General features: G+C 47.9%; 1 protein-coding gene across 9 annotated transcripts in view; it reads right to left on the minus strand.

Moving 5' to 3' along the window:
• The window catches only part of LOC114936804 (protein groucho), a 90068-nt gene that overhangs the window by 13003 nt on the left and 52820 nt on the right, over positions 1-24245 (minus strand). For 5 of the 9 annotated variants that reach the window (XM_085486655.1, XM_085486648.1, XM_085486647.1 and 2 more), the window contains 4 exons: positions 23344-23388; positions 9173-9316; positions 5619-5895; positions 2633-2658 (listed from right to left, as the gene is read on the minus strand). In XM_085486655.1, the coding sequence (XP_085342781.1) occupies positions 2633-2658; positions 5619-5895; positions 9173-9316; positions 23344-23388 (492 nt within the window). The remainder of the gene's footprint in view (positions 1-2632; positions 2659-5618; positions 5896-9172; positions 9317-23343; positions 23389-24245) is intronic. The other 4 variants (XM_085486652.1, XM_085486654.1, XM_085486651.1 and 1 more) reach the window with 1 other exon arrangement.

The raw sequence follows: 24245 nt of genomic DNA on the forward strand, positions 1-24245 counted from the left end.
GCTTATACGCGGTAAATAACGGAATCGATTTCGATTAAACGTTTAAAATCGTTCCTGTTTTCCAGATATCAGGAAACCGTCGGTGCGGTTACGCAAGGGGTCCTCTGGGCTACGAAAAGGGGAGATTGATATTTGATCGCAATTAACGCTCGGCGAATCGCAGCGACGTCATATATTTAGTTTGGAAGCGAATGTTTAAACAATTTACCGGATTAATATCTTTGCAAATAAAGATATACACGTGCGACAAAAGAAGCGCGAGACGACGAATTATAACGAAGAGAGAAAGGATTAATACGCGATTAAGGAATTAGCACCTTAACAATATGCGATATAATTTGGCTTTACGATGACATTACGATCTCCTCCACAAGTATCGTCGTCGCCGTCGAGATTACCAGCTTTCGCGACAATTTATCGCAAGCTAATAGCGAAACGATGCCCGGGTAATTCAATTAAGCTCGTGCCGGTTGAAGTAAATTAAGAAACCTTCTCCCCGTTTGTATCCCTTTTTTTTAATACAACGAGAAACAGCCGATCAACCGAGTTTTATGAATTCTTTATCTCTTATCGCACGATGACAACGACTATAAGCATCGTAGCTCTCGAGTCGTGAAAAATCCTGAAAACGGAGGAGCGCGAGAAAAAAAGGAGGACTTTACTAGTACGCGAATAATAACGACTCGCGTTCTCTCCGCAGAGTCGTATATAACCCCTTTCTTCTCAATCTTCTTTTTTCACCCTCTCTGGCAACGGTTTGCCTCTTTTCCGCAAGCACCGTTCTTCCTCGTCGATCCAATCACGAGAGATCGGATTGCACGGCAGAGGACGGGGAAGGAGAAGCACGGAAGGACATGAAAATGCAGTTGGGTAACGAGCCGCCGAGCGGAATAGAAGTTTTATCGTGCAGCCTGCTCCGCGGAGAGGAGATATAAATTCAAAGTGACGCGAAAAAGCGGATCGATGGGAACGTAATTCTTCGCTCCTCGGCAAGTACGGCGTCAATTTGTTCGATGGCTCCCTTCGCGTTAAAAAGAAGGCGTCTTCGCGCCGAGATCGGACTGTCGATCGATACGGCATACATGTACTTGGTGAAACGTCTTGACGAGGAGGTAGCGAACTTTCGCAAATTTAAATTGTTAAGTAAAATTTAAAAAAAAAAAAAAAAGAAGATTAATGAAGCTTGGGAGAAATCGATCGTCCGAGGTGTTTCTGGGGATGAATTGAGATGTAAGGGGCGAAGAGAGAATATAAAACTGAAAGTCGGCTTATATCTGGCCGACAATCAGTAATATTATATGACGCCGAGGCGAGTAACCCCATTAGCATTCATATTTCAATTTCACAGCCCTCAGGGTCGCAGTTTGAAACTGTGGAAGAGGTACTCGGTCGGAGCGACGAACAGGGGGAGATAAACGGAAGAGAATTCACAGAGGGAAGAGAGACAGGACCACCGCGACGCGAGGGATGAGGTGAAAGAGGAGAGCTAATATCGATAGCGACCTATTACCATCTATCTCCATACCAATGTAATGGACGCGCAGCCCCGATTATCAATCCGTAATAATTGTGCATATTAAACGGACGCTAATTATCGGGCTGGCAGCGTGCCGCGGGCGCCATCGCCATCGAATCGAACGAGTTACAACTCGACGGCCCGCCGCTCGCTCTCTCGTAGTAAATTTCACCACGGCCGAAAGAGGATCAATAACCTCCCCCTCCGTCCGCCCCACCCCCGACAAAAGGGAGAAAAAAATTCGTCGTCCGCTCGGGTGCGAAAATATTCGCGAAATCAAATATCAAACTGTGTTTTTCGCGATTCGCCAAGTGGTACGCGAATTTTTCAACGAGCGTGAAACCTTAATCGCCCATTCGTTTCGCCGCATCGCATCGGTTAATGCGGGAACGCTGTTACGACGCACGGGACCGTTTAATCGACGCCCGAGCTAACTGCGTTCATCGATATTCATCGATCTCGGGAAAAAGAAAAAGAAGAAGGTATAGGAATTCTCTCGCGCGAGCCTTTTGCCGAGCGATCGAGCGATCGATCGGTAGGACGATCTCGCAGGACACTCGCGAGAGAGAGAGAGAGAGACCCGGTACCCTCGAGCGCTCTCGAAGCTTTTTTCCTCTCCGGAACGCTTTTAATAAACGCGCGCGCCGCAACTAGCGGACGTTTTATGTTATCGAAGAAGGAGAGAAACGCGGAGAAATAGAGAGGTCAAGAGCGAGCGAGAAAAAAAGAGAGAGAGAGGGTGGTCGATGAAAGCGGAAGGGAGTGCTTTTGACGACGAGCTTTTTATGGCCCTGTGTTCGGGCTTTTATGTCCATTCCGCGTTTCCTCCTCGATCCTTCGTCGCCATCTCCGCCTTCCGTCCGCTTCCCTCTTTCTCTCTTTCCTTTCCTCTATACTATCGTGTATCGCGCTAATTTCCTCTTTCGCTCTCTCGTTCGTTCGCTATCTCTCCGCTATCATCCAATAATAATAATACATCGCGCTTAAGTGTAATTTCGCTTTATGGGGTGAAATTTTACGTACTTGGCAGTACCAGCGAGACACGCCGGTCTCTTTCTCATCCGTGATAAATAAAATGAAAAACTACTTAAATAATATTGAAAATGTGATACTCACATGTCTCTCCTCGGCTGGATTGAGACCTGCAACGTAAAAATTTCGCGTGAGATTTCACAGTATGGAACAAAATCGTTAAGATTATAGAGATTGTGCGCATCTAACGTCGCGCGGCTTTATATTTGTACGAAATCGCCCGTGTTTCGGATATCTATCCTTCAAAATCGACATCCCCGAACGGAATATGGAATACGCGCCGTGAATGTTTTTCATTATTATTACAACGTCGAAGCGAATAGAGTCGACGGAATCTTTTTCGCGAAAAGGAGCTAAAAGAAGCGGGAGATACGCGAAACTACCTCGAGGATTTTTCCGAGACAGTGATAGAGAGGGAGCGAGAGAACGCGGAGAAAAAGAAAGACCGGCTGGAATAGGGAAGGGAGCGAAGAAAATCCAGACGGAAAAGCTTTGTCCTCGAGAAGCCGAGTTCATAGTTTGCCCTCGCTCGATTTCCCCAGCCTCTCCTTCTCCACCTCCTTTCTCGGTTGGTACACTTCGGTCTCGTAGGAAATATCTTAACGATATCTTTTTCCTCCCATCCCACCGCGAAGTAAGAATTACACGAGCCGTTTATGTTCCTGGTGCACCGGGACCACCATAAATTGCCTCTCTTTTCTCCCGCGACATTAACCACCGCGGAAATAAAATATTTTTATTGACGCGCGAGGGACAGAGAGTTTCGATATCCGCGTTATCGAGGCGCGGCGTCTCCTTAAAAATAACTTGCACAATAAAACGCGCATTTTCGTCGCTCGATGAAACCTTAATTCCCATTTGGACGATGTTATCTACATCGACCATCCGCATCGCGGTCGAACGAGTGCGGTTTTACTATTATAGCCTTTATAGTCCGTCAAATAAAGGGAACGATATAGTCTCTCGGGAAAGAAGGTCTTATTGGGCCGGAGAATTTTCTGATATTTTTCGTCGGGTATCGTCGCGGACGGTATCCGGGAATACACACGTCGAGGGCGAGCGGAAAGAATCGTTGTTTCGCTAATGCCCCGTCATCCCCCTCTTTCATCCCTTCCGACCACTCTTCTCTTTCTCGCGCACGTGCTCGTAAACGGACGCGGAAGAGCGCGCATAATTTTCTACTAAAGCGCCAAGAGGTCGTCGAGTATTTCCGAGAGGCGTTTTAAGGACCCACGTATACTCGTCTCCCATCTTGGGGGGAGCGAAAAGTACCCGGAACACACATATATACAACTCGGCCCATTAGCCGAGAAATTATCGCGTCAAAAATATAGTCCGACGAACACCCGTTTTATATTAAAATCGTTTTTACTCTAGAAGCAACGATACGAAGATAAACTTTGGTAAATTGAGCGAGAATCAACGTCGCCGTTCGTTATAAACGCTATAACAATGGCCGACATTAATTTCTAATCGGCCGTAAAAAACTATGTAGCTCGCTGAGCGAATAAAAAAGAAGGAAAACACAGTTTCGTGTACAGTCAGCCGTTGGCAGATATTACGTTGGCGGATATGTCCGAAGACGGAGCCGTTTTAGGACGAGACGCGAAAAAGCAGCGAAGGGAAGAGAGCAAAACGATAACGGCGGGGCGCTATACTGGTAGAAACAATTCGCTCCGGGCAATGTCCCGGAAAGAAGGGAAGAAGTTTCAGTTGCCACGACAGAAATACTGGGCCGTTACACGTCTCTCTCGGTTCGCGCCGAAATCTCGTTTCAAAAGAGTATATCCGCGACAATGTGGACCGCGCGGCAGATTTGCTTTTTCCGCTCTTTTTCTATGTTCAAAACGAAACAGAACGTTCGCGCTTGACGGGAAGAAAAAGTAGATAAATTTGTAGAACGCGAACGATAATGTCCAAAGATCGGTAAATGTTTATCGATCATACGACAATAGTCGGAAAACCACATACATCGCTATACCGCATACATCCAGGTTGAGTAACATAGTAAAGGTGCGAGCGAGTCGAGGGAGAGGATAGGCAGGGTCAGAGTGGAGGCCATCAGGGAATAGAGACAGCGAGTAAGGGTGGGAAGGCAGAGGGGTTGTGGAAGTACACTCGTGTCGAGAGGAGATTCTGAGTGCTCTCTCGAGAGATGGTTGTGGTTAGAACGAGACACGCCGAGCGAGACATCGGAGAGGAGTTAAGAAGCGCGCGAGAATGAGGGCGAAGAGGAGCGAGAGAGAGGGAGAAACGAGTCTGGAGCACCATGCGCATCTTCGTCAGCGCTACGTGGGGCCCTCCCGAGAGCGCGAACCAAGATCATCTTGTACTCGCGTGAGACGTGCCAACGAGAAAGACGGAAAGGGAGAGGACTTAAAACCTTCAGAGTAGATTCTCGAGGTCAAGATCGAGAGTTTCAGGAGCTTCTCTCGGATTTAAGCACGGTCTCGTTTGCGTCATCGGCTCCGAACCGTATTTTAAATAGCGGAGCGATGAGAGAAGCGTTCCGCTTAATTTCCGACAAACTTTCGACGAGTCTGCCAAAGTAGACCCTCAAAAACGTTCTCACGAACGTTTTCATCCGTTACACCGGCGACAGCTCTCAAACGGATTAATCGGTGTTTACGTTCGTCGTGTCGCTGTATAGCATATCGCTGAATCATTGATGAGACTATACAACAACGCGTATTATCGTCTCGTGAGAGAATACCGAGTTGTTCTCACAGAGGTGAAGATAAGCGATTGAACATAGCAGGTAGCCAAGTTACACGAGGAAGATACGCAATTCGTTCCACGAACGAGACGGATCGTTTGGCGCGCGAAATCACGAGCGAGTCGCTGAGTGCGCGAGAGTTGACCGAGACATTGAAACCAATCTTCTCTATCAACGAGCTGCCGATCTCACGTTCGTTAAGAGAGGAAGGAGATTCTGACGATCGAGATACTTTTCTCGCAATTCTTAACGCGACGTCTTAAGCATCGGACCGACCTGCTTTCGTAGACACATATATCTCGAATTTAAATATCGTAAAAATTTGTATGAAAAATATAGAAACACACGACTCACCTCCGTTGGGCTTCAGATCGTCGGGCTGACCCCGATGAAGATCCGGTTTCGTCAGCATCGACAGTGGATGCGCGGCGGTACCTCCTGGAGTGGCTGCCGCTCCCGGGGGAAGGCTCAAGCCTAAGAGCGCGGACGCGGAGGTGGGAACCGGTATACCGGCACCTGGACCCAATCCAGGAAGTCCGGGTATACCCGGATGTGGTCCCATCGCCGCGCCAGGCGGCAATTGTTGGGCGTGCATCTGTTGCAGCAGTCTCGGCAGGTCCGGCCTCTGTTGCTGCAACCGCGAAGAAAAATTTCACCCCATAAGTGACAATCGGTTGCGCAACGATTCGTTCGATCGCGATATCATCGTCGGTCGCGCTTATCGCCCTTCGTTTCGTCGATACGCGCCGCGGAGCGTCGCGTAATCAAAAAAGAAAGGGAGAAAAAAAAAAAGATTACGCGATTGCACGTACGACGCGAATTTATATCGCTCTCGGATCTCGATAAATTTCCAAGATTAGATTAAATAAGTGGCGAGGCAATTAACGGGCTCGAGAGCGCGTAACGGTGCCTCTCGAGTATTTCCGCTGTAATTACCAGATAAAAGCGAACGGGTATTATTCCGCGAGACGTGAAAAAACGCGATGCGCGGGAATCGAGGCGATCATCGCTAAGAGCGCGGCAGATTGAAGGGGGCGGGATAGGATGTGGGGGGAAAACTTTAATAGCGCGTCGATATATTATCGGTGCGGCTATAGCGGGCCGCTATATAGTCGCACCGCAAACGAGAGAGAGGAAGCAGACGCGAGAGAAAGAGAGACGGGGACTCGATAGAAGTTCGGAAATGATTTTTACGGGCTATCGGTTTAGCACGATGGTGTAGTGTGTACGCTGCCGCAGCTTCGTTAGGAGAGTCTGTTTGCCGAACGTGAACTCACGTTTCCAGCGCGGACAAATGCATAAGCAAATAAAATCGCGCGAGCGAGCGAGCGCGCGCGGATTTAAAAGCACGGCACGATGGGCCTCCTCTCTCTCTCTCTCTCTCCATCCGTCATAATTGATCAAACAATTTCGTTCCCGCGAGAGGAGACAGGGAAACAGCGAGGGAGCGAACAAAAAGCAACGCAACGATAATTCGCTGGAAAAATCGCTCTGCTTAATTCCGGTCACGATCGCGCATTCTCCGCTGGTTTTCTCCTCCTCTCTCTCTCTCTTTGCAAATTTCTCTCTTCTCTCGCCACTGCCAGCCGTTGCTGCCGTTACGCGAAAATACACTTCGTTACAGTCAACGGAGAGGCAACTTTCCATTAGCAAAGCATACAAATTGCCGAGTAAACTCCGGTAAGTTTGAGTAACCTCCGCGTTCGACCTCGCTCGGGTAAATCAAAGGCTGCGAAACAAGTGGAAAGACTTACGCGTTCTCCCCTTGGACGAGCGAACGCGGGCGAAAAGTTTCGCGAAAATCTTAAGCGTATCTCGCCCGTAGTTTCCTCGTTAGTTGGGCCAAGCCGCTAGACAAATTGTGGACCTGTTCAGCGCCGTTTTAACGCTTCGTGGATCACGATGGGCGAAGCGCAGGAAACTGCGAGAGAGAGAGAAAGAGAAGGGAGAGGATGGGTGCGCAGACGGCGAGTCGGAGGGTATACTACACCCACACCCGCCTGTAACCATGTACACTCGTTAAGGCAGGCCGGAGCGAATATTCCGGGGAGTAGTTTGCCGAGATAATTAAATGGCTTAACGATATAATAACCTCGCGTCGAGTGTCGACTGTCTGAACAAAGAGCCACCCGCAAAACATACAAACAGAGAAACGTGTATAAGCGTGCCGCGCCACCGTGTTGAGAGACGGAGATTGAGTCGAAAAGCAAGAGGGACGGGAATAGAGAGAGAAAAATTATTTGAGAGATGGGCGATCCTGCGGTCCACGCGTCCGCGAAACGTTGCCAGAGATTCGAGGAAGTCGGAAGCCCGTAGGAAACGTTCCTAGTTTCCATTCTTGATAGCGATAATAATCCTGACCCGGAGCTGCTATCCTCACGGATCCAACTTCCACGCGAAGTGTTACCCTCTTACCCGTGCCAGGAAACCACCCTCATCTTCGCGCCGAGATTCCCTCGTAATACCGTAGCAATGTGACGAGAAAGAGAGAGAGAGAGAGTGGCGCTTTGACTCGCGGCGCGAACAAATTGTACGAAAGTTTCCGAGGTGCAAATTTCGTTTTACAAGCTCTTGCTAACGAGCAAGAAAATATACGCAAAAAAAAAAAGTTTCTCTGAAAATTACATTTAAAAAGTCGCGTTAAAATGAAATACACGCGACTCGTAACATTTTTGTCCGCGTCATTGCCAAACTCATAATCAGGATAATTATTATAATTAATTAAAATACGATAGAATGATTAAACTTCGCGCTTTAAAGTGTTTCCGACTTGCAATTTTTTTTATTTCCAGAAGTAAAGTAGCCGCGTCTTATAATATTCATGCGAATCTTTTCGCGGCACCTGCTGCCAAGGCTCGTTTCCTCAGCAGTTTTCACCGTCGTCATCGTCGCCACTTGCTGACTCAACCAGACGCAAAGCTACAGTCGAAAGATCTAGAGGTGGGGTCGTCTCAACCTTCTTATATCGCGGGTATCGTTGTATCACTTGGTAAGCGTCTTTGAATATCGCGATCGATGCAAGGTGCATTTATGCAAGCGTATCTATTACCAAGGCACGTAAGTCAATATCATCCGCAATATCCGAGCTTTGCGAATTACGGTATTATTCCATTCGCCTTGGTTCGTGTCAATATTTATTACAAAAAAGATGATGATGAAAAAGAGCAGTTTCTGCTTAGAAAAAAAAAAGAAGCCATAATGCGAAATAATTCGCGAAACGAATCATGTTTATTCTCCGACATACATTTATCCGCAATGAAATCGAGCGGCGAGTCCGTCGATTCATCCGACATAGCTGTTGGGATTTATAAGAGAAGAGAGAGTAGACTAAGATGGGCGGTATTTCGGAATCCTGCTAAGGATTTGCCGCACGTACCCCGACAACGTCGCAGATCCGTGGAAGTTTCTCCGCGCGCGGGAACGAGAGGTAGGGGTGGCTGGAATGCTGATTACTCGGCGTTCGTGCATCGTAACACTATAACCTACCCCCGGCGGCCTGGGAAACCAGGCGGGAAGACTCCGGATAAGATTCAGGGGAGAAACGGCTATGTAGACGGCGAGAGCGGATGCGGCGAAGGGTGAGGAGAAGAGATCGTGGGGAGAAAGAGCCGGAACGGAGCGGAGGAAGAGAAGCCGGTGGCTTAATAGGGAGGAAATTGAGTGCTCGAGCAATATTGAGGAGGATTCGGGATTCGCCAGGATTCCTCGGACGTGCATCGGCTTCCAACGTGGCGCAGGGGTTCTCCATTCGCCGCGGATGCTTTTCACGCTGCGAAACGCACGCGTATCATCGGGCCGCCACGCATCCGATATCGAATATGCCGCGATCCGACGATAATACCCGACGACGACGGAGGCATATTGAGAGGTCCGCCTTGCCGAACCAAACGATATATCATTGCACATACACTTACCCCGATGATGGTGTTCAGCTCGGTCATGGTCACTTGTTTGGCTCGGTCGACCGCCGTGGCGACTTGCTGCTGATGCTCCTGCGAGAGAAACGGCAGGATCTGCGCGATGATGGCGTTCAACCTTTTCGCGATCTCCGTCTGAAAATTTGCATTTTTCAAATATTCGTGAGAAAGAATTTACCATTTCCAAACCGTACCACTAAATTTTAATAATATAACATAATATATTATTAAAAGTCGAAGAAAGTCGAAAGAGAAAAATGATATATATATATATATTTTGTCACAGACATTCCATGTACATTTTTTTCCCTCATGGAGCATCAGCGTTACGACGAAGAGCTGTTCGATCCGACACTATATCGGCGATATAGTCTGCACCCCCCGGGCGGCTTGTTCCGGGTCTTTAAGAAAGGTAAGGGCTAGCTTAACGCGCCCTCGCGAAGGAAACGAGTAAAGATGCAGGTGCGGCATAACCGACTGAGGGTGTTTACGACGCCCTCCGGCTGGAAGAGACTGCCGGGAATTAAATTAAATCCAGGCAAGATTGCCACAGTGGCGTAGGCATTCGCGTGTTTCAAAGTGTACTGTAATTTCGCTGCAATCTAATTTATTTCGACGTATCGGTGAATCTTTCCGGTTGTTTTTTACGTTAATTTGAACTAATTTTGAATTTTCCAGCACTAAATTTATATCTAAACTATATAGTTACCTAATAAATAATGAACTTCGACAATTAAGATAATTCCTTTATTCCCTTCTTAATATTTTGTTCCGATCTCTATATTCTGACTTTTGCTCCAAGTATACTATATCAAAGTGCTAACCCGTCATTGGATAATCGTGCACAGATCTATGCACTCCGGGCCGGCATAATAATTCACACGGTGCAACATCGCAGCGCGAAACTCCATTTAATTATCGCGGAATCAACAGGCAGCGCACGGAACGGACCATTTTCGACGCTTTCGTCGAGAAAATGAAATCACTTAATTACCTCGACAAAGCGGCGGCTCTGGCGCTCGTTTCCCCGCCGCGTAGAATTCGCACGCTCGGAAGCCGCCGCGATTCGTCGCGAAATCGGAAAGCGAACCGCTGGTTCTGCGTGCCCTCGATCCGTCTACCGGCAACTCATAAACGCCCCGAAAATATATATATATAAGGCCGGTTGAGCTCGCGGCTGATTTAAACGCGAGCTTCCTTCAACGCGTTTGCGCCGCCGCTTAAACGAACCTCGGATGCTAATTGAAATATCGCCAAGCCACTGAAATTCTTGGCAAGTTTCCCTCCCTCGAGCACATCTCGACATCTCGGTGAACGAGCGGAAAGAGAAAGAGGAACGAAGAATGAGAGAGAGAGAGAGCGCGCGCGGAAAGAGGAGGACCCGTTTTAATTACTCGTCGTCTTCTGAGTGCTGGTTATTAAGCCGCTAATTATAATGTACGCGAAAATGAGTCAAGCGAGATATCGTATGCGAAAACCAGGTTTACATAGTGTAGAATATACGCGCGATACACAGAACGTGTAACTTTGTGGAACATCGAAATGTGTTGAAAGGATATATTTTTCAACATGGAAAAAAATGTTAAAGAGAAAATGTAAAAACTTGTCATCGAATCGACGGATCGATAAATGTATGAATTTACAAATTAAAGATTTTCTCCTTTATCGTATACAGAAATCACTGATCACATCTATGCGCGTTAAACGCGTTTATAACGATTGGCGTGTATTATATCATGAAATACAATAACAAAACGAAACGTGCGAATGAAAACGGCTCATTATCGTGAAACTCAAACACGTACCTGTGTTGATCGCAAGAATAACACGCAGAGGGTGTTTCGTAACGTGTGTGGTAAAGTTCTATCTACTCGACGTATACTATACAGCAGTTTGCTGCAATACCAGAAGCAGAAGATTCCGAGTGAGTGGTAAGAGGGAGAGGGAAACATTGTGGGCGAGAAATGGTGGCGGCTTCAGGGAGGAAGGGACGACAATGGGGGTGGAGCCGTCGCAAACGTAATTGCGTTGCCAAGAAGTTTTCCCCGGGTGAGAGGTAACCAAGAAAATAATGAATGGCTCGGATGCTCTGCTACTGCTCTCTCGCGTCGCGAGAGAAACAGCAATGAAAGAGAGAGAGAGAGCGCGAAGTGGCAGAAGTAGAGAAACGAGAAACCGAGTTTTGGCCGCGGTGTTCTCGTTGGCCTGGATTTCACACGGGGGAGAGATGAAAACCTCGCCCCGAGAATGAATTTTTCTCTCCAGTTGTGCCAAATTGGACCAACGAAGATTACTCTACTCCCGGAGTCTTTCGCGGCACGAATGGCTTTTTCTTTAAAATAGCACTTGCATCGGACGCGTTGTTATATTCGCGCGCGCTATCGGGAGCGACTCGGAGATTTCAGCGACGACGCGAAATCTAGGATGAATCGTGATACATGTAGAAAATATCTTTTCGCAGACAGACGAAGAGAGAGAGAGAGAGATCCCGGAATCTTTTTCGAGCCATTTTTCCCTTTTCCCCGAACAGCTACATTCTTTCCAAGAGACATGACAAGGAGTCGTGACGTGCCGAAACGGAAGACGCAGATGCCCCGGCCTCGTAATATCGCGAAAACCGCAAGAAACTCTGGCAAAGTGCTATCCCCACCTCCCGTTTACACGTACATACGACATCGCTGTTGTGTCGCGCAAACACACAAGTACAAGCACACGCGCATCTCAAAGGAATCAGGCACTCTCTCGAGAGATGCTCTCCCATACATATAAATAAACACTATAGCGTATGTCTAAAAGCAGGCAGCAACATTCACGGCATGAAAATGCAAAGCACCCGAGTGCCGTCGATAAAATTCCCCGCCTGTAAAACGGTGACGTGAACCGAATGCTCTTTCACCACCCCGGCTCGGCGCTCTCGATATTGCCGATAATCCGATACTCGAAGCTGCTTCGCGAGAGAGTGAAAGAGAGCGAGAGAGAAGGTGGGCCGCGAATCCGGCTGTATATAGGTATACATATATATATATATATACGAAGCATCGAAGCGCGACTTCTTATTTCTCATCTCGCGCGAGCGACACTTCTATTTTTAATAAGAACCTCTCGCGGAAAATATTTAACCGGAGAGTCAGCATTTAGTATTTTATCAGAGGGATGAAAGGGAGAGGGAGAGAGTTTGCGGCAACAAAGCCACGCTCGCCGCCAACCTCTGCCAACCAACCGGAAGCCGTTACTTGCGCTAACGAGTAAACCAACGGCTGCTCGTCGGACTTTGGTGGTATTATGCTGCGCGAGCAAATAAACTGGCGTGTTCGGCTAACTCCCTGGTTTCTGGTAAGCCCCTGCACACCGGCGGCGGTTCTCGCTCGCTCGCTCGGCCTGTAAAGCCCGGCTAACGTCCGCGTGATTGCAATATCCCGCGGCTTGCGGAGAATACCGGATGTAACCCGTGTGTACGCGCGCGCATCTGTGTACACACGGCTGGACCGCTGTGTGCAAGAGCGCGCGGACCAGAGGGGATGTTGAGAGAGAGAGAGAGAGTTAAGGTATATACGAGCGGAAAGCTCATTGTCCGCCCGTTGTTTCGTATGTTCCGTCTCCCGTTACATACACCAAAAGTTGGATTAAATCAATTTTCTGCCCCGTGTCGGCTAATTTTTATCGCGCCGCGAAACCGGTACGTCCACGACGGCTCTCTTTCCGCCGCACGTTCGTCGCGCGCGACGACGTGAAAAGAATCGATAATGCTCCGTGTCTTTTGTTCCGTCTATCGCGCGCGTCCGTACGCGACGTAACTGACAAATAGGTCAAACGCTATAACAGCAGAAATTCGATACGCGAGCGAAATGAGAGAGAGAGAGAGGAGACTCGTCGAGGGTCCCGCAGTTGGTCCGTAATATCATCGATATATATATATATACGTAACCGCGATATATGTGCGTGAATAACATCTATTTGAAAATATATATCTCCGACCGTTCGGAATCGCGAAATCAATTAGATCGCGCGGTAGGGGCGAGGGCAAAATCGCGATATATCGCGTGTTCCGCGGCGACGGTGACTGTGTCACGCGTGACGAACACCCGACACGCGGGATTTTCTCCGGGAGACGCGAGCGAGCGCCGAGGGAGGCAAAACGCGTCGGCGAAACGGCCGCAACGCTTGAAATTGCTTGTATAAATATTGAAGGCTCGCCATTTTCATTCGGTTAATTTTCCGCGGTGGACGCGCCGGGAGAGACCGCGATGAAATTTTATGCGCTCCACGCGCGTCTCTCGACGTCGTTGCACCCGTCGACCACTCTGTAACGCGATGCGGCACGCACGCACGCAGCTACACATGCACACACGCGCGTGATTTCGTTCCCGAATAAAAAAAAAAAAAAAAAAAAAATACACAGAGAAAAATCTCGATGTCGCGTAAAATGGTCAACTCGAATAACTCAAATCGCTGTTAAACGGATTATCGGGACGAACGGGTCACGAATGACGATGATATATCGGATGTACATACATTGTGTTGATGGTTGTTGCACCGCGAGATGAAGAATACAATTGCCAATCGCGATGCGGTTTCCGGTTTTGATTCGTGCTTTAACACGACGTAATAGTTGTCCGCGCGTTGTGATAAATCTAATACAACTCGAGCTCTCTTGCCCTCGCTCATCTTTCTCCCTCGTACTTCTCTCATTAAAATACGCAATTAGATTTAAAATATTTTAGTCACGCGTCGCAAAACTCGAAATACGATTCCGAGTCGCGATAGAATTGTCGCGAACGAAATTCGAATCGGTCCTGCGAACATAGCTCAGGCCAATTTCCAGAGACAGGGGGCAATCGACGAAGCGCGGAGGATCGAGAGAGAGAGAGAGAGAAAGAAAGAGCATTGTACGCGAACGTTCGAGGGTAAACAGGCTACAATCAATTCGGGGTTCGTCGTGGTCCCGCAACGAGGGCGGCAAGGGGTGACTTGGAGTGGCCGCAATTCGGAGAACATCTACAGCTCGTGTGTACGAGACGTACGTGAATGTGAACACCAAGTGCGGTATGCAAGTGTGTGTATGCGTGTGACCCGAGAGAGAGAGAGAGAAGTCGTTGTTGCCACTAGCAGTCGGTATTGCCGTCACCAGCTACATCGTCTCGCTAGAAATGCCAGGATATATAGAGAGAAACAGAACGGGCAGGAGAACGAGAAGCAGAAAGGACCCGAGGTTCTGGCTGGAGATCTCTGGACCGAAGGAGAACGAAGAAAGGGACGGGGGCTCTCGTTGGAGAGAAGGATAAGCGGTACTCGAGTCGCAGCAGCAGCTCGGCAAGGCAGAGACCCGACACAGACGGCCCGAAAGATCGAGATGTTTGGATGTTTGAACGTCGGAGTGCTGTCTCAGCACTCGAGCTTCCATCCATCCTTCCGTCCATCCCTCGTCCCCCGGCGTTGCTCTTCCCGAGTGTCCCGATTCTCGCGCGATATATCTACCGGGTGGCTCGAATCGTTTTCAGATTGACAAATAACAAAAGTGATTGCGCGAGTGCTATCATCGTATCATTCTCCTCTTCACACGGCGTAAAAATGAATATTTACTAAGATATTTACTACCTTCTTTTCGCACAAGACGATGAAACACCCAGACACGGCTCGACAGAGCGATCGATCAGTGAGTGTTAGTGGGTTACGGCTGGCAAATTAGCGGCACTCGGGATATTAAACGACCAGAATACCCATTTCGCGGCACGACCGCGATAGTGTCGGTAGTCGGTCAATAACAGCAGCGAACCTCGACTCGACTATTAAGAGGGATGTATACAATCGGGTTGTTAGAAAGATACCGAGAGGAGAGCCACTATCGCCGCGATTACCGATGAATCGACGGTCTTTGATTATTATTACGTCGCTGGCGTTCGAACAGCTTATTCCGAGAAGCGCCGCGTGGATTGACTTTTCGCGCAAACATCATTGCGCGCATCGGTTTCGTTTCGGAGTTTACCCAGCGAATCTTGGAGAAAAGCCGCGGGAGAGAGCGAGAACGAGGCGCAGTTGATAATCCCGACCGCAGCAACGTATTCGTGTGGCTCTCTGCGCGTATATACGATGGTCACTCTCTGGTCGAAGCGAGTGTGGGAGAGACCGCTAAGCCCACCTGATATGTCCCTCCCTCATCCTCTCTGCACTACGACTACTATACTCTATCTTTCTCTCTCTCTTGCTTCATTTCCCTCCCGCACCCTCCGCCGCCGCTGACCCTTTCCTTTGCACCCTGCCGAGGGGCAGTCCGCTTTCGAACCGCAAACCGCAACGGGCTACTGCCTTGATTAAACGCGCCATAGACCGCCATTATCGCTGATTGCGCTAAACATTAACGGACTGGCCGCCGAGGCCGACCGACCTCCACCCTTTCGAGTCTCGCTGTATGTACAGTGCCCTCTCTAACGGCTCGTTATTATTGATACGGAGTGAATTTCGAGCGAGGTTCCCTCTCGTATCGTTCCGTTTTATTACCGTCCGATTTTGTATCTTCGACAAGTGCTTCGCGATCGGTTCAATCGATGGTCGAGAGTCTCGATTGTTCTCGCAATTAACGTATCGTCGAACACGAATATACGTATATAGTATATATATAAGACGCGCAAATCGAGATTGAATCCTCGCGAAATCTCATTTACAATCGAGTCGCGTCAACGCATTTACACCGCATAGCACACCTCGCCTCGAACGTAAACGAACGCGACTGCGATAATCAACGCGGAGAGGTCGGGAACGGGACTGAATGACATCCAACGCGGCGCAAAGCGAGCAAATTAGTGCCGTGGCAGCGAGCGCGAGGTCTCGCCTTATCCTGCGGATGCCGTTAAGACGCCTCGTTAAGAGAGTCTCCCTTGTCTCCCCGTTCCGGCCCGCGCGCTCCACCCCTTCCTCTTGGCCTCATTCCACCAGCCAGTGTCTTGACACTTCTCTACCGTAACGCTCGGGCGCCTCGGACGCATTCGCCGTAGCGTCGTCAACGACTACTACAACGACGACGACGACGACGTCGACGGTAATCCGCATTGCCGACTCGACTTTACGACCGCCCACCGAAACACCAAGAAAATTATCGTCGCCGGGCGACCCCCGTAATTCTCCGCTGGTGAATACCGGAGAAAACAAGACCCATCTTCCTTCCTTCTCCACCCACCGAACGTCCGTGGGGTTAGCTCGCGTAGGAAGTACAATTAACTTAACGCTAATTGCGAGATGAAGACCGAGCGGTGCGGTGAAACCTGCCTCCGGCAATTCGCAGACTCAATTACTCAGTCATATGATACAGTGATTAACCGCGCCAGTTTCCTTTATACCTCGCCACCCCCGGCTCAATTTTCCACCCTCTCTTTCTTCCTCTCTCTCTCTCTCTCCATCTCCCCCGTCTGTTTCCGCGAGAAACGCCAAAATCGCGCGATTTAACACAACCTGGTAAACACCACAAAAACGAACGAATAACCTACTTTGATATATAAAGCACTGTGTATCAAGTAAACAGAGGAATTCTGATATTCGAGTCTTGAAATAAATTTTAAATCTGCAAAATCCGTTTAATGTATCTACGTCTAGGAAGAAGTTAATCAGAAATTATTTTTTTGTCGGAGATTAAATAGATTTCGGTATAATTACTGCAGATATAATTACCGCATCGCGTTAAAAATAGTCTTTAACGATGTTTATATTCTTCTTTTTTTTTTCTTCAGCAACTCGTTGAACATGGTAGATCGTAGAAAGAGGTGGAAGGTGAGAGGAGGATAACGCGATATAAAATATGATAAAGTGGGCAAAGAGAGTGATCTCCTAACGACACCCCTGGCACGAGAAGACTCGAAAGTGTTGGTTCCACCCTCTCGTTGATGTAGCTAACATAACGCTAACGTTCCTGCGTCGATAAAAGTGTCGGGCTCTAGTTCGAACTATAGGGCGAGCATGTAAATATACCCGCGAGGAAGTGTAACGTCGCCAATCTATAACCTCCGGGCGCACGTTAGATTCGCGTACCCGATACTCTCCTTTTGTTCGAACTAACATTGGCCGAGGGAAAACTTCTTATCTCGCCCGCATTCACGTAACTTTGCTCAACTCTCGGACTGATATCAAGAACGTTCGAACGTTCCACATACAAACATGTTTAATTACCACAAACCTGTTTAATCACCAAAGCGCATGTTTGACGCGTTTAAGCTCCTCGCGGTTTATTTCATTAGCAAACAATCCAAGTGAAAAAAACTATGTAATCTTTCGATAAGCGAATGTGGGAACGTTTGAGTGCACAATAATAACAAAATAGAGATCTTATCACGTACTATAGTTAACGTCCACCAACGAGACTTGTATATATATATAAAGATAGCCTCGCGGATAGGCTCTTAAAGCGTGAGATGACGATAATGGAGCAAAAGCGGAATCTCTTTTTTTTTCTTCAGACCACCCACTGCCTTCGCACCTGTACACGTCGCGATACGGCGCGATATACACGCGCGGGGTGAATTTTACGGCTTGCGGTTTAAATACGGTGCTTATACAACATAGAAAAAGCATGAAAACGCCGCGCGAACGTGCCGCGCGAAACGCGAGGAAGCAAAAGCGCGAGGAGAGAAAGGGCGGGAGAAACGGGGAGGTCAGTCGTAAAAGTCGTAAAAGACGAGTGATAAAAGCGATCCCGGTGCCGCCACCGACATCAGGGCCGGTAGGTAGTTACGACTCTCTTGGGAACGGTCGCGAGAGCTGTCTACATGGATCTGAAATCGCACACTCTCTCTCTCTCTCTCCTTCCCTCTTTAAGATCTTGAATTAACGACCCGGCTATTTCCCGCGCAACGCCGCGGGTTTTACTGCGAAAAATTTAAGTGCCCGTTTGGAGACGCGAGAATTAAGCGTATATCTCTCGTGTTTCGCCCAAACTCCCGGAACCTTGAATTCGATATAAACGCGAGAAGCGAGAAAAAAAAAAAGAGTAATAAAAATTCACGACCATCGCGCATCGATGTACTTACGCTCGTCGCGGGATAATTTCAGATATCATCCGCGCAAATTTCGGACTTTTCGCATTGTTTGATGTGAACACGAGTTGGTTAACTAGAATGAATTAAGAGGAAAGAAAAGCCAACGCGATTGCAACTTGACTTTGCATTGTGTACGCGAAACGATTTTTATGTACATTTCCGATACGATAAATGAAAACTGGAACAATTTACCTGGACCAGTCCGAGGTAAATAACTCGACTTCCCGCTCGCGGGAAAGAAAGAACACGATTCGATTCGCGAAATCCATTTGCGACGGATAAAACTATCCGCGGATTGCGACGTCTCCGAGTAACATCTCTCGTATCCGCACATATTGTGCGCGCGGACATGAGAAAAGGGATCGCGGTTGAAAGAACTTATCGTGTTGAGAGATCGCGAGCATGCGGAGAAGGACCTGTACATGGAACCCCGTCGATATCGCGGATTCCTGCGCTGAAAGCATATACCCGGGTGGTGGTGGTGTGTATGGTCGCGCACATTTGAGAGAGAGAGAGAGAGAGACGCACGTATGTGCTCCCAGCGGATGCGCTCTCTCGCGACACTGAGAAAAGGAGGACACGTAGACACGAGTGCAAGCGAGGGTAGACATTTCTGTGTATATTTTATTGTGCACATATTGCTCTCCGCCAAGCTGCACGATATACACGAGCGCCATGTCAAACTCACACCGACGCGACGTACCTCTCGCTAGGGACCCTCCGGGTTTCGGTGGAGAGGAGAGATCGTACGAGTCGTGGTTGGGCGAGGTCGAGGGAGAAAAAGCGAGGAGCGCAGCGCGTGGAGAGGTCGACGGCGGTGGCGTGGAGAGCTCGATTTTTCCGATAGCAAATTTTGCTCTTCGCTTTTTCCCTCCCGAACACCAACGCCGGAGCCACTGCCACCGATGCGTCCCCACCGTCAACCACCACCGCCTTCGCCTCTCTACCCCGGCGGCGGCTCCCGGGTTTCCCCTTCCGGCATCGCACCCTGTTTCTACCCTCTACCCCTCTGACATCAACGACCTATTCGTTCCTCCGCTCTCGTCGCGACGGCCCAGACTCGCCCTCTTTTTTCTCCCTTCTGCCCACGATCGCTCCCGCCACGGCCTTCCTCTCCCTTTACCTCCCCTTCGCGCCCCCTCGCTTTCCTCTCAATCACCATCTGCTTCTCCGCCTCCACCTGGCGCGGCCCGACCGATCAAACCAGTGGCACTGCAGACACAATAAAAACGGGAAAAAAACCGGCGGCTGCGCACACATTTCGCGCAGTTACTCTCTCTCCTTCTCGCTCGCACGAATAAGGGATGACGGGATACCGGACGCTTTTGAGAAGTTATTCATGAAGCGCCCGACGAGATTCCTCGAGCGCCGCGTATTTTTTTCCCTTTTTTTCCAGACGCGACGCGCAACGCTCTCGATAAAAAATATCGAATCGTACGGTTTTACAGACTCGTTCGTTCGACCAAATCGCTCGACGATTTCCTCGAACGCATTTCATTGCTTATATTTCGTATCATTCATCTCGATGACGAGTCGAAAACTCGTTTCATCCGATACATCGGCGCGAAATCACGATCGGTCGATTATTTTTTTTTTTTTTTTCCCTCCCCCGAGCGAAAGATGGAGCACGCGCCAACAAGGGACCGAACGGGTATTGACCATCCGATATCGATATTTCGCGACGCTTTATCGCGGACATGCTCGTTAAACCGATAAATGAATAATGAGCGCACTGTATATGGGATGGATATGGAGAGACAAGCGTCCGGGGGGGGATGAGAGGAAGGAAGGGAGATGGGGGTGGAGAAAGGGGGTGAGAGACGCGAACCAGCGAATCGAACAAAACAACGAAATCGAATCACTCGTGGTGGCCGCCCGTACTTTTCATGCGTGAATTTTCCAACTGCCCCGACACGTACTGCAGCTGCGGAATCGCCGGTAATAGCGTTAGTAAAATCGAGAGTAATGCCTGAAAGCGTTTACAATACGCATCGCTTCCTGCAAATAAAAACGTGGGACGCGCGTGATCGCCATCCAGCGCAACAAAGCGTGACCGCGTGGTCATCATCATCGGCCGATGACACACGACGAAACGGGTCAAAATCAAACGATATCCCATCGCGCGTTATAACGCGGTATTTTCGATTCTCTATAATATCACATGCCAAGGGAAAACGATAAAAATAATAATACCGCGGATAAGGTACATTGACATTTGCTTTTTTCGTCTCGTCGAATATATATATATATACTTTCGCATTAATCTTTCAACAGTCACCTAATGCGATTTATATTTGTATAACGTCCAATAATTACATACGAATAATATTACAGTCGATCGATCGATCGATCGATCGCGAAATAGACTATTTTCTTGACATTTGTATCGTGCATATTTGATACCTCGTAAAACTCTTTTTCCCCCGATACAAAACCAATCTCTTATATTAATCACGACCGATCGAAATACTTATTCGGTCAACGCAGATGTACGATAATACACATACCTATAAACTATCCGACAATCGCGATTCCGGCTGACAATAATTATCGTACAGGTGTAACAGGAAAACGTAACAGCTCGGTTGCGGTCAGACGGCTGACGATGATGACAGTAATTGCCGAGAATTAGCGACGTTAATAACCCCCTCCAGGCGGGTGGAAGAGAGAGAACGCGCGTTTGCTCGATGCGCGGACACTTACCGGGCTGTTCGGCGCGTTAATGTAACACCCCGATAAATCCCAAGCGCGCCCGCGTTATTTTGCTCTTTCGCATCGTCGGATCCATTCTCCCGCCTTTTCTCTCTCTCTCTTGCTCGCGTCCATGTTTTTTGTTTTATTTCCATCGCGCGCCCGCGAACGACAACGCCCGGCCTCGTCATAAACGCGCGGGTTATTAATCGCGGCGCCGCGTGGCAGGAGCGAGCGTGTCGACGGTACGGCATTTCGATTTTATAAATATGAGACCGGATACACACGCGCGCGCGCGCGCGCACGCGATAATACCGTCTGATAATAATAAATCCCCGTCCGTCCGCGGCCAGCGGAAGCGATAAATCCCAACCGAATTAAAAGTATAACGGCACGATAATAATCATCGTCGTCGATTCGGGAAAATACATATAGCGAGACGGCATCCCGCCGTATTTCAAAGAGCGTGTCGAGTGCTTACCTCCAAGATATCAGGGGCATAAAACGCCGGATAGGACAGAATCGCGAGCGCGCGCGCGCGCGCGTATTGCGATTTCCTATCGGAATTTATATTCCATCGCTCGGATACCACATTTCACACGATATATATCTCGCGCGGCCGTACCAATATCCTCGTGGAGAAAGTCCTGAAAGAGTTATGCTCCTCATTCAACCTTAATATGTATGTAACTTTACTGCGACGCAGTAGACTTCCTAGAGGAAATCCGCGCCGTATATAGAAAAATCGCCGTTCCGTCTCTCCGAATATTATATCCCTTTTTGCCCCCTTTCGCGCGATTTCTATCAATATAGAGTTTTACACCCATATTTTTCCACGTATATCGCTCTTCTCCTGTATATTACTCCGTTTTTAAGTACGAACGCTACGATATGTCGAGGCAACAATTTGGACACGTGTTTAATTATCGTTTAATCTACCTTTAACGTTTGCGCGAACGCGTCGACGACGTCGCATATATTCGTTCGAGTATGTTTCCCGTTGAGATAAGCAACCTGCTACCTGACTCGCTACTAGTTTTGTAGACCTGTCGTGAGGTCTTATTCATGATGCGAGGGACGCATCCTGCCGGAAAAAGGAGAGGAGATGCAAAGAATGGGCGAGACACAAAGCGGACGTGCGCGACGGGAGCGGAGAAAATAACGGGCTCACACAGCTGCTAAATATTCAATAAACGTGAGCATTACACGTCGCTGCACGCCTACGCCAAGGATAGATTATGAAGGAGGCGTAGAGTTGAGGGGGCGAGACGATCGAAGGCGGACGAAGAGAAGCAGGATCGATTCATTCATTCTACGTGATCGAGATTCTTGTTCAATAGCGTGTACAGAATGCTTTCTCTAGGACACTCGGAAGTTACGTCGTTGATATAGCTGGCTTGTCGATAATTCGACGAATCCATTTGAACGTCGCTTTCAAAACGATGAGATATAATACTTCTCAAACCCTCCGCGAATCGAACATCTATTCTCAAGATAACAATGACAAAAATACGTGTCATTTTTTTCTTCCTCAGATTTATATATATATATAATTAAAGATCGAGGCCAACTCTCGTCGAACATTTGATTTCGACCCGACATGTCTTATAATTAAAAGATTGAATCTCGTTGTCGATCGATTAACGCGTTTCTTTCTTTGCTGCCTTCGCGAGCCTCGTCGATTTTAAATTATTCGATTGGGCACGACCTTTCTCTCGTCGTTCTAAAAAAATAAAATAAAATAAAATATATAGAAATAAAAAAAGAAAAGCTAGCGACGCTTCGAAAGAAAATGAAATCAACGTTTCGCGGTAGTTGTCGCCGACGACGAATGTACACGTGCGAGAAAATAAAAAATTCAAATCGACCGTTTGACAAGATGAATATGGATGCGATGCAAAAGGAACTTGACTACGAAATCTTTGTAATGCAAATTTTCGAAATGAATCCTTACTGAAAAATAATACGTAGACGCTAGTTGTATGCAAAGTTGTATGCAAAACAAAAAAACTCATTTGATTTGATCGCGCAACGCGAAAAGAAATAGAAAAAAAAAAAGTCTCCGCGATTTACTCCGAGTGCTTCTCGGAGAAACACGGTAATCTCAATAGTTTGTAATAAAAGTTTTGCTGCTCAATCCGGTTGTTTTCTCTTTTTTCATTGCGCAAGACTTTGCGCGAGAAGCAACCCCGGGAACCTCGGTCGCGCTATTTGCATATTATTACCTTGTTTACATATTTATTCAATAGCCAAGATCCCGGAGGGTCGCCCCGTAATCGGACCATCATTCGGCCCTTTAATTTCGGATTAAAGCCTGGGCGCACACCAGGTGCCAACTGAGCGATTAATAAATCACCGTCCAAACCCACGTCGATCATATTCGACATATATATATATCGTTCTTTCTCGTTTCGACATTTTCAAAAATATAAACAGAATCGAACCCCTTACCTGTTTGTGCATCTCCACGTTGAGCCCGTACGACATCTCGTAATACTGCAAAAGTAAACGAAACAAAGAGATTAGAAACGTAATCGCACAAGTTATATCGATATTACACGTAATTAGTATAAGCATAATTGTGTAACTGAATACATCGTTATATGCGTTTCGTTAAAAGCGACGTTGACGTTAAGCGTAAGGTGATGCGTGCATAAACTGCGTAACGCGGTCTTTTCATGCAAAAGCTGAACTTTGCCGGAAGGTTGCTTACACGGAACCCATTTCACGCATTTACATTACAGCTTTGTCATCTTATATATCCTTTCTAAAAACGATTGTACGCAAATTTTCCGTCAATCAGAATAGCTAGAAATATTCGAATAAATTTGCGCCACGAATGCAATGTCACACAGAGTGCACACAAGTTCTATGCGCGTATAGACAAAAATGACAAACGTTATTTTTGCCTTTTATCTCGTTGATAAAACGCTAGGTTCAGCGCGAAATGGTTGTATTCGTAACGCGATTCGAGTACAAATAATGAGAAAAATTAGCGTATAAATATCACACGTTTAAGATAAAAAAAAAAAAAAAAAAGGCAAAGCCGCATGATTAATCGGATTATCGAGTTTCGTGCACCAAGATGTTGCTTGAATCCGTAATGACGGCCGCGCGGGAAGAACGCCTCGCTGAGGATCCTTTAAGAGCCCCTTTGCGATTGCAGGGTTGAGATTATATCGATCAAATGAGATTACGAGATTACGAAAAGCGGACCAAATTGAGCCGTAATGCGAGACCGCAGCCAGTCGGTAAGAGGGATAAGCGCGTCGAGAGAAAATGAGAAAAAGGAAGACGAGAAAGGAACAGCTCTCTCGCCGCCTTCTTCTCCGAGAGGTGAAGAGAGAGAGAGA

Source organism: Nylanderia fulva, unplaced genomic scaffold (assembly GCF_048542155.1).
Source record: "Nylanderia fulva isolate GAGA-0341 unplaced genomic scaffold, ASM4854215v1 Scaffold11, whole genome shotgun sequence".
In the NCBI taxonomy this organism is placed as follows: Eukaryota; Metazoa; Arthropoda; class Insecta; order Hymenoptera; family Formicidae; genus Nylanderia; species Nylanderia fulva.